The sequence below is a fragment of the Anolis sagrei genome, chromosome 5, assembly GCF_037176765.1.
Source record: "Anolis sagrei isolate rAnoSag1 chromosome 5, rAnoSag1.mat, whole genome shotgun sequence".
In the NCBI taxonomy this organism is placed as follows: Eukaryota; Metazoa; Chordata; class Lepidosauria; order Squamata; family Dactyloidae; genus Anolis; species Anolis sagrei.
Genome location: NC_090025.1, coordinates 108580143 through 108592160, shown reverse-complemented (window position 1 = coordinate 108592160; position 12018 = coordinate 108580143). Strand labels below are relative to the sequence as shown.

Genomic DNA, 12018 nt, shown 5'->3' with positions numbered 1-12018 from the left:
TGCAGCCAGATTCAGTGCTCAGCAATGTTCCCCTTTTCTTGACTATGACCATATATACTCGAGTATAAGCCGACCCGAATATAAGCCAAGGCACCTGATTTTACTACAAAAAACTGGGGAAATGTATTGCCTTGAGTATAAGTCGAGGGTGGAAAATGGAAAAGCTGCTGGTAAATTTTAAAAATAAAAATAGATACCAATAAAATTACACTAATTGAGGCACCAGTAGGTTAAAAGTTTTTGAATATTTACATAAAACTGTAATTTAAGATAAAGCTGTCAAACTCTGATTAAACCATTGTTCTAACCTCCTTCAATGTATATGTGCTTACGTATCTTCCAATAATAATAGAATAAAATAATACATGTAATAATAATAATAATAATAATAATAATAGAGTAAAATAATGGGCATGTAATAATAAATAACCTTGACTCAAGTATAACCCTGATTCCACGGAATAAATACATTTATTAAATAGCTTTATAAAGGTGCCCTATGTCTAGAATAAACATAATTCTAACATGCAGCTTCCTACACAACAAAATACCTTCTACTCCATTCAACATGTCCCACTTTCGGCCCTCTGGTTCCAAATGATTCCTTGCTCTTCCAGAGCCAACAGGGAATAAGAGCCATCTCTGTCCCACTGGATCACTAACTACCTCTTTGGATCATGACTCAGATTGCCTGTACCACTTTTTATACTACAAAATAAAGAGAGATTAATAATTAGAAAATTATCCCCCTTCTCTATAGCTTAATTCAGTTTCATATAATGTGTCAAGCATTTTTCCTATTCCCCTACATGTTATCCCATTAATGGATAATGGCTGTCTATGTAGTGAAGTTACAGTCAAGCAAGGATTACATTAGACAGAATTTATTTTAATCATGTCCTTTATATTAAAGATATTTAGCTGGACAGTTATTTTGGCTTCAATAGAAACCAAAATGATTACCCGAGGCTCTCATATTTTGGGCATACCATGAGATAACATGACTTTGGACAGAATTACATTAGACAGAATTTATTTTAATCCTGTCCTTTATATTAAAGATATTTAGCTGGACTGTTATTTTGGCTTCAATAGAAACCAAAATGATTACCTGAGGCTCTCATATTTTGGGCATACCATGAGATAACATGACTTTGGAAAAGAAAATGTTCAGTCAAGCCGCAGGAAAACATGAAGACTGTTTTTCAGGTGGATTGATTCTGTAAAGGGAGCCATGGCCCTGAGTTTGCAATACCTGAACTGGGCTGTTGATAGCCAGAATTCTTAAAAGTCTCTCATTCATACGGTTGCCAACATTTGAAGAGGACTTGATAACAGATAGCAACCCGATTGGACACAAATGAAACAAAGCAGTGAGAAGAATCTTGTAGACTAACTGATTTATTTTAGCATGAGCTTCAGTACTAAAATAAATTCCACTTAACTTGCTCAAATGAACTAATCGGTCAGGTTCATCACATATGGAAAAATACTTATATCTGTAAACATAGCAACCAGTGGGAACAGTCATGGAACCAGTGTCTTTACATCTGAAAATGTCACTTCTGTTGATCCTATCTAGGACATGTTTAAAGTTTTTCTTTGCTATTGTGTTCATCTTAAGTTTTATGCTCAACATTGCTTACAAATGTTCTCTTTAACCAGCAGATGGAGGTAGTGCTCTGGTTTTGTAAAACGTTTATTTGAACAAATGTCATATAATAAAGGTTGTTCTGGTAACAACATATTTAAATCTCTGTTATCTGAGCCTTTAGAAAACTTGATTTACATAATGAAATAGGCAAGTAGATCCATTGATGTTCCCTGGTGCAGCAATCTGTTCAACAGGGCTGAAAACATTTTTAATTTTGTGTACTAGAAGCAGCTCAGCTAAAAAAAGTATTACAGATTTTTGAGAAATGGCTTATTTTGCGCTCAAGCGGGTTTCAGTCTGGTCCAATGCAGAAGACACAATAACATTGCACACAGGCAAGAGAAAAACGAACATTAAAAAACTTGACTCTTATCAGTTAAAACATAAACTTGCAGTGTTGCAAACAAAACAGTACAACAAACTTACATGGTCCTTGTAAGCAATACAGAATAGAGCTTCTTCAATTTCGTCCAAATGTGAGAGCAGCACAAATGGTTGAGCAAAATGCCAGAGCAAAGGTTCCTCAGATCAAAAGCTGAACTGTATTCTAAAATCCATACAGTTATACCCCACTGGGTGTGGTCCAAACTTACTAGTTGACCTACATTAGCAGCTGCACATAATAATCAACAGTATGAGGTTTTCTTTAACACGCACGCACGCACACACTTGATCCTGTTACAACTTACTGTAACAGCTTAGGCATGTTTGTATTGGGAAGAGAAATTTGTAATTGTGGGCAAGGCAATCATTGGGTTGCACTTGTCTGCATACTCTATAGTTTTTCAGTGGTGACAGGGGGCTGTTTTTATTTTGGAAAAAATTTAATGGTGCTTGAAGCTGAACTAATTAATTACCCATTGATAGTATGAGTGCAAACAATATCTTCAAACCACTGCCCCAAAGTACAGAAAAACTGTTTCCTCATATAATAGACCATGTGTTTGGATTGATCTGGACTCCTGCTGTTCAAGAAACTATAATTTTAACCGTATCTGAATTTATACATTTAGAGCTAATTATATGAGCACTGAAAATACATTGGTTCATTTTAGTAATTTTTAAAAATATTGTTATTTAAATTGGACAGGTGAACTTTAAATATATTATTTATTTTGCTTGTAAGTAGCGAGTGTCTATTTGTGTTTTCTGGGTATTCCGGTTAAAGCAATCATGAGGTTTACACATTGTGGTTTTAAGGACAGGTGCTGATACGAATCTCTGTAATCTAGTGTCCTAAAGTATTTTTAATGTGCTGTTTTGTAATAATGTAACACCCTCCCCAAAGACATCAGACAAGCCCCTATACTGGCAGTCTTTAGGAAGAGTTTGAAGACCTGGCTGTTCCGGTGTGCCTTTCCAGAATAGCAAACTCCAGCAATATGTCCCAGAAGCACTTTATCAGAGATTTAGGATTGCCTGCACATTGCACTTACCCTAAAATCCTACATTGCACCTGTCATACTCAGCACTTTTTAATCTGTACCCATTACATTCGGCCCGGCCCTAGTTTTATTGTGTTATGGTGTGTTGTTTTTATTGTTTACTGTTATTGCTTAACGTTTTGATTTGCTTTATAATGTTATGTGTATTGTTATGCTGTTGTTTTTATTGAGGCCTTGGCCTTTGTAAGCCGCATCTAGTCCTTCAGGAGATGTTAGCGGGGTACAAATAAAGATGATGATGATGATGATGATGATGATGATGATAATAATAATAATGTATTTTAATTGTTGTTTCAACAATCTTTATTCAGTGCTATGGTGGTGGTTATGAAGAAGTGTGGTATAGATATATTAATTAAAATTGTGAATACTAAACCAGATAATGGCTCAATTTGGATGAATAAAAAATCCTTTGGTCCAAATGAGACAAAATAGACTCCTTTTGAACTTCTTTTCTCCTGCCTCGGTGGCACACTTGTATACAGTGTGGAAGTGCCTACATAACTATTTGAAATGAGTCTGTGCTTAACTATACTGTCTGATTTTGTCTGAACGAAGATGCTGGCTAGTAGCTTTGGAACAAGCTCTGAATTTAAAGTAGTGTTTGAAATTAGTTCAGAATCATGTATCAAAGCTTGAAAGAATAGTCCAGAGGTCAGTGGTACAACCATATATTTATTTACCTTTGGCCATGTGGTTAAGGAAGATGAATGAATTGGTTGCTGATCTGCAGCATGTTTGCAGGAAAGAAAGAAACAGTTATATCCAATGAGGACAGATAGGGTGCTGGTCCTTGGCAATTGATAAAAAACCCAAGCCAGTGGCATATTGATCTATGGAACCTTAGGCTGCCTGCATCTTGCTGCTGTTTGAACTTTCCCCTAATGTTATACCTTCTTTTCCAGCTTCCTCAGAATTAGAACAAGAAGTACAAATGTATCCCAAGTCAATAGTCTAATTTGCAAGGGACTCAGTCATAAAATCACTACAATGTCTGTGTGCAGATTTTTTTAAAGTTTTACTTTGTCACCTTATGTTTAGAACATGTATATCCCAATTTAGCTATAAATGACTCAATTTCTTTTACTTCTCAAGTACAAAGCTATGTAACATGCCCAAAGCATTTTGTAAGGCATCTGCTTGCTGATCATATTTTGGATATTCTGGGTCAGTTCTTGAAATAGAAAATGACCTTTGTTCACTTCAAAATGTTTATGGAGGTTTTGTGCTTACAGCAAAACAATTTGTTTTCTCTCTTCTTGCAATTCACTGTCAACATCCAATTAATATGAGAAATATGAAATAAAAGTGTCAATTATGAGTCCAAGAGCAACGAGAGGTAAAATCTACAGAAATTTGCAGTCCATGCCTTAAATCAGAAAATTTGCACATACAGCGAACAGTTTAGTAGGAAAAATAATATCCTTCACCCAAAAAGAAAGTTTGTATAGCTTCTGACATACTTTCAATAAGGCTAAAGAACAAGTCTAGTGTTTAAATTTGCATCTAAATGGCAGGACATATACGAAAATCAAATGAGAAGGGAGAAGGAGAAAATAAAATCCAGTCACCATTTAATTAGTATTTATTTTAATGGAATTGAAGCAGCTCAGGAGTAAGAGTCATCAGCTATTTGTTTTTTTAAAAAACTATGAATAGTGCATTAGAGTAACCTGATCTACTTATTGATGCTCCAGTAGTTTTAGAAATGCAGGCAGTTCCCAAGTTACAAACATCTGACTTACAAATGACTCATAGTTAAGAATAGAGGTGAAACAAGAGGAAGTGAAGAAAATCTACCTCTTGGAAGGGAAATTCACTTCTGAAAGAGTTATCATGGGGAAGGTGTCTCCACTGAAGCTTTTTCACCAGTCCTTCTTTCTACAACAATCCAAATTATTCAAAATCCAATTCTCAAAGGGATAGAAAGAGGAGTGAAATCTTCTGAACAGGGGCACAGAAAGCAAAATAAACTCTACAGGGGTGTTAAATCTTCCCTATGCTGTCCAAAACTAACTAACTATCTATATTTGGCTGGGTTTACACTTAAAAATGTACCTGTTCTGACTTACATACAAATTCAACTTAAGAAAAATAAACCTATAGAACGTATCGTGTTCATAACTTGGAAACTGCCTGTAACGACTTTGGAGGCTTTGTTTATTTTGAAAAAAATAATCTTTCATTGTTTATTCCTGGGTTTTGTCTGCAAATGTATACTATATGCACCCTATTTTATGTACTTTATGTATTTCAGTGATAGACGTTTGCTGCAGCCTGCTCAGGTCTGTGATATTTTCAAAGGAGTTATACTGGTAATCTGCTACTTCATGATGCACTATGTTGACTATTCCATGATGTACCACCTGATCAGAGGACAGTCTGTCATTAAACTCTACATCATCTATAATATGCTTGAGGTAAGCAAATAGGCATCAAGGCTACTTGCCAAATCTACTGTTCTCCTTGGTTAAATGAGACAGGTGTTTCACCGTAGTAAACCAGGGTCTGGCAGCTTCTAAAGATATGTAGGACACACACCACCATCACCACCGGTCCTCAGAAGATCATGCCTTTAACATTCCTCTGTTCTCTAGGAGCCATGAAGGTTTTTAAAACATTGGGAGGTGGAGAGTTGGGCGGATCTAGGTGTTTATTGCCCAGGAGATAACATTTTTTTTAATGAAAGTCACTTCTGGTTTTGGAAAAATCCTCTACAGTTTAAAATGCACTGCAGGGGCTGAAGAACAGAACTGTCTCTGCACTGAGTATAGGGTGTGAGGGTTCTTTTATGTTAAAAAATGCCACATCTGTTTTTCTTTTAAAACATTGCAAATAAATGTTGTCCTCCAACTTTCACAAAGGTTTAGGGCAGTGGTTCTCAACCTATGAGGTGTTTTGGCCTACAACTCCTGAAAATCCCAGCCAGTTTACCAGCTATTAGGATTTCTGGGAGTTTAAGGTCAAAACATCTGGGGATCCACAGGTTGAGAACCAATGGTTTAGGGGCACAGCTCCCTCACAAAAGTGAAATGCAGATATTTCCTGTGGAGAGAGGAATGGGGCACCTTTTGTGATCCCATGTGGGATTAAAGGAGGCGCTGCCCTTCCTTTCTTTTGCCCTGGTAAAAGAGACAGCTGTGGAAGAATTGCTAGATACATGTGGTAAGTGGAGTGGTACATGAAACTGGCTCCTCTTATTACTGTGTGCATAAAGGAAGAAAGATACTGGGAAGAATATGAACATAGGGTAAACAGGAGCAGATACTCGCCATATATCTTGAGTTATGTGTCAAGAGTTCTTTCCTGGAAGAATGAAGTAGCATTGTAGTCTTGCTGATGTACATCAGGAGTGGTGAGAAAATAAATTAGGATCTGCTGTTAGATTACTACGTATATGATTTGCTATAGATTAGCAAGGCTTATGAAAAAATAATAGAACTTTTCACCATTCTAAATTATGTTTTTGCATCTTTTATCTTTTGTAAGACCCATAATAGATGTGTGTTTATATATGGAAGCTTTGGTTTTGTATGGTTCTCAGGGTATTATATGTGATTGGATCCATTTCCTGGTTTGCTTTATCTGCCCCACTTACTTTTCAGACACTATCTTGTAACTAGCTCCAGCTGGTGGGTTGCAAGACCTGCTCATGCCTGAAGCATATCATATAAAGCGAAGCATTACAGAGTTGACATAGTATAGTGGTGGTTATATTGAGGAATTCCATTTAAATTCACATTCAGGCTTAACATTCTCTGATTGGCCTTGGGCTAGTCACCTTCCTCTGGCCCATTGGGGTAAGGATCCTCGCATAATCCACTGATTGACAATAGGAAATGACGTATTCTTTGCTATTCTCAAAATACTCTTGCGGGTGTGCAGCACCTTAGCTTCTATCTTTTTGCCCTTTAGCTTAAAAGAAAAAAGAACAAGAAGGTTGATAATATATAGTTAAACAATACATTAATGAAAGTGTATTCAGAAATTACAACAGTGTGACACTGTACTGAAAATCATGTGCCACAGCTTTAGTAATGTACACACAAATTGCAACAGCAGGAAACAAATCTAAATACCTTAAAACCCTCAAATAACAACATGTTTGAAAACATTTTGGCTTGGTATTAGAAAGACAGAAAATGGTATTCAGCAAGCTTTTCCATGGAGGGAATTGATATGTGAGTACTACCTCTGAAAATGTATATTTTCTTCAGTTGTGTTCTTATTTCTACCAAGAAAACGGATTTCTGGCCTTCATTCGCATTATCAGATTTTTCTGTGCAGCCATGTGTGTTCTCCCAACATTGAATTGGTTCCAGATGTTGTCACACAACAGGAGGAAAAACCTATCAGGGTTGAAAGAAGAGCCAGCAAAGATGTGCCATTCCTACTGTTTTTGAGGTCAGCTTTTGCTGGCAAATGCAAAGCATGACTTTTGTCCTCTGTTCCTCTATGTCCTTGGACCACAAGAAGATTAAACCAGTCCACACTTCAGGAAATAATGCCTGACTGTTCACTGGAGGGAAGGATATTAGAGGCAAAGATGAAGTACTTTGGCCACATCATGAGAAGACAGGAAAGCTTGGAGAATATAATGATGCTGGGGGAAATGGAAGGAAAAAGGAAGAGGGACCGACCAAGGGCAAGATGGATGGATGGTATCCTTGAAGTGACTGGCTTGACCTTGAAGGAGCTTGAAGGGGTGGCAACAGCCGTCAGGGAGCTCTAGCGTGGGCTGATCCATGAGGTCACGTAGAGTTGGAAGCAACTGAATGAATAAAGAACAACAACCCCTATGTTATAACTAGATAATGGTGGGAGACTTTCCACAAAACATGATATTATCTCATGAAGCGTAGCATGGGCTAGCATATGATAGTGATCCCCAAATCAGTGTGGTATGCTAGTGTATAGTGGAAAGAGCTACAGTAGGCCTTGCAAAAAGTAAATAACTATGTTGCTATATCCTCTCTATCTGTAAAAATAGAGAGACCCTTTATTCATTTTAGTAATTTCTGCCCCACCCTAACTTGGTCAATATATGGATAAATGTCACCAAGGGATGAAATAATTCCTTCAGGCAACCTGAAGTACATTTTAATAAGCACAGAAGCATACCATTTCTTACAAAATAGATTCTGAAATTATTTACTGGACGAGGAGAAGGTCACATAATAGCCTAAGGCCTATACATTTTTAGCATCTAGCATCATACCAATGTAGCTATGCTAAGTTCCACAATTCCATAGCCAATTGCTCTACAGGCAATAAGGATTTGAGCTTCTACATTGCACAGTGGTCAGTTAGCTCCTCACCTACCAAGTCACAAGTGAGAGAGAGGGATAATTTTCTGTTGTTATAGGATGATTACCTGTACTTGGAGCCCCTTTTATGCCATCTTTGACAAAGCTTATAAAACTAAGAATAGTACCCTGCCAAGACAAGAGTATGTATGAGCCTGGTTCCCCCCCCCCTCCCCCACATGAATTGATATCCTTTTATTTTAACTGTCTTTTTCTCTCCACTGTCCAATATTCTCTAGGTTCTCAAACTGTGGGTCCCCAGATGTTTTGGCCTTCAACTCCCAGAAATCCTAACAGCTGGTAAAGTGGCTGGAATTTCTGGGTATTGTAGGCCCACAGGTTGAGAACCACTGTTCTGGGTAGTTTTGAGTATTATCCCTAAAATAAAAACTCGCCATTGACACTAAACATCAGGGGCTAATTACACTGTTCTACAAATTTTCAGTTTTTCTCAGTTACGGAAACGAAATGTGCCGTTTCTTAATAAATTTAACATGCTGAATTCAAATATAATAATTAAATGTGTTAATTGGCTCTGGTTTTTATGCAACAGCTATTTTCTCCACAATAGGTAATTCGTTAATATTATGATAATGCGCCTAACCTTACTGCATGTATATAAACCGTGAATATTTACTAATTTTTAGTCAAAATATATTGCCAATAGTTTATACATGAGAAATATTTATTTAATTAGTCTATTGTTTATGTTTGTGCAGCAAGAAACTATATTAGTAGGCCTAATGCAGTTGAAAAGTCTGAAAGTTTCAATGTCGCTTTAATCGTGACTTTAGTTTATATCCTGTTTGCTTCTCTTGACTTTTCTTTTGTATTCAAGGAAAGGATTGTCTCTTACAATGCTCCAGCAGGAGTCTGACAGCATTGACGGAGTCCATTGGCCTTGATCTCTTTTTTCCATAGTGCTTTATTGACACACGTGCGAGGAGGCATAACTACAGTAAAAAGAACAATGTAAAACGATGTTTAACGATACTGTCTCAGTCTTCAACTGACTGACCCTCACCGTTCAAAAGTCTTAAGTCTGGCCTTATATAGGGCTTTCTGGCTTTTGCACACGGCACTAATACTGCGTCATCAAACTTTCTAGAGTATTCTAGAATCTTCCATGGTGTAAGTCGCAACATGCATTTTTTCAACCATACGTGATCACGTGATTGCTTATATCGTAAAAACTAGAGCCAATATACATTTTTAAATGTCATTTTTGTTTTCAGCACCCCAAAATCATAACAAAACAACTATTTTCAGGCCCGAAACTTTTTCTCCATTGAACAGTGTTATATATGTTCTATATTTGCTCAGTGAATAGAAATGTGCTACCTTATTCTCCTTTCAGGGAATTCCAGATAGCTCCTGCCCAACATTAATATTAATAATAATTTTTATTACTCATCTGCCTCTCTTTTTGGCTTTAGGCAGGGCACAACATAGTCAGATAGGAGCACATATTAAAACAGAATTAAAATACAACCATAAAAGCATACATTAAAGCATACACATGTTAAAATACATAAGACACAAATTAAAACAATAAACATAGGATGCGATTTTAAAATTCATAGTTAAAAACTGTTGGGTAGGCTTGTCGGAAGAGATACAGTAGGACTTCTGATGTGTTTTAAATACAACATCCAGATTTTTTAGAAGTCTCATTCTGGATCTTTCTGGTAATTTAGATAAAGATGGTGATTGCAAAAGACATTGCATGTCGGAATATATTTGCCTTATGATTTATAAAGTTGTATTTCCTTGTTGCATGTGCTTTCTCTCTCTCAATTTAGGTAGCTGATCGATTGTTTTCCTCTTTTGGTCAAGATATCTTGGATGCTCTTTATTGGACTGCTACAGAACCAAAGGAGAGAAAAAGAGCACACATAGGTGTGATTCCCCATTTTTTCATGGCAGTGCTATATGTCTGTATCCTTTTGTGTCAGAATTAAAATGTAATTTCGTGTCTATCCACCCTAAAATGCTTTTTAAAAATTCATGAGCTCATGCAAAAAGTTTAAAATCTACAAATCTGCTTTAGAATACTTGAGAACGGATGCAATTATTTTAGCAAGTTCTTTCTCAATAGCATGAAAAATAAAAGTTTCTTTCAAAAGAGAATCTAATAGATTTTTTGCTAAAACAATAACTAAAACAGCTTGGTTTTACTGCGGTTAATAGATTTGTGGTTCAGTGTGATGGTTGGGTCTTGGATTAGGACTCAGGAAATAACTTAAGGTCAAGAAACACATGAACACATTTACACATCTTAGTGACATAAAATGTACATGTGTCTGTCATGTTTATTAAGTCACTTGTGACTTTGGGGTGAAAATGAGCCAAAATTTAAGGTTTAAAAAGCTGAAATGGTTCATGAAATAATTCTTATCCATATACATTAATCACCACATATGAACAGACATAGCACTAGCTTGTACTAAAGATAAGAAGCAAAAGTATTAATAGATGTGTTTTCAGGGGATATTGTGTGTGTGTATGTGTGTGTGTGTGTGTGTTGTGCATCATCTTGATGCTTTATATATAGTTTTATATATAGTCTTGCGTAAACTTGGTCTATGAAAATTCCACTAGTCTTGTCAGATATCCTATTTATTGTTTAAAAGCTGAGTTACAATTGAGCTTCTCTTGATGTGCAACTGTTTCCTGCTGCTTGAAATAGGGAAATGGCCCTGTGAGTATGACTGAATCCATATTTGGTCTTGTCTTGTGATGGTAATGCTGTCAAAGAATCCCCATTCCTTTGTCAGCATTGTGCCCACACAATATTATCCTTCATGTAAAAGGCTTTCTCCAATAGACCTGATGGTGCAGCATTTGCTGTACCTGCTGTAACAAATTTGCAATAGAATGGTGTTTACTGTTTAAATAAATGGCCAGTAGAAGATCGTACATATCGCTGACATCATTTAGAGGATTTATCATGTCGGAAGTGACTTGAGAAACTGCAAGTCACTTCTGGTATGAGAGAATTGGCTGTCTGCAGAGACGTTACCCAGGAGATGCCTGGATGTGCTACCATCCTGTGGGAGACTTCTCTCATGTCCCCCCGCATGGGAAGATGGGGCTGACAGACGGGAGCTCACCCTGTCTCGTGGATTCAAACCGCTGACCTTCAGGTCAGCAGTTCAGCTGGCACCCATTGCACCACTGCGAAAGCCGCATGGGGGGAGGGTTCGGAGGATGAAATGGGAGTGAGTATGACACTCTCAGTCTCATGAAGCATTAGCAAAATTAAAATGTAATAAATACATTTTTATATTAGCTGATTTGAGCCTCACTGGTTTTTTTTATGGAAGATTGTAAAATAGACCAACAAACCCCTTCACATATATCTTAGTTTATAGTATGAGGGTTAAAATTAAAATATATGGTTGTCATACTTAAAAGTCTTTATGGATCATTTTATTTTATGCATTTTTATACTAACATAAAATCAGCTATCGGTGTGGTTAGGGGAATATTTTGTTACATGATTCAAAATCCGTAATGGAAATGTATAAAACCCACCGCTAATGTAACTAATCCATATACACCAGTTTTAGCACAGCAGTGTTATCATTTGTTGAATCTTCTCTTGGAAATA

General features: G+C 36.7%; 1 protein-coding gene across 2 annotated transcripts in view; it reads left to right on the top strand.

Annotated features, from left to right (window-relative positions):
• The window catches only part of TAPT1 (transmembrane anterior posterior transformation 1), a 54949-nt gene that overhangs the window by 30220 nt on the left and 12711 nt on the right, over window positions 1–12018 (top strand). For both annotated transcript variants that reach the window (XM_060777927.2, XM_060777926.2), the window contains 2 exons: window positions 5357–5519; window positions 10208–10343. In XM_060777927.2, the coding sequence (XP_060633910.2) occupies window positions 5357–5519; window positions 10208–10343 (299 nt within the window). The remainder of the gene's footprint in view (window positions 1–5356; window positions 5520–10207; window positions 10344–12018) is intronic.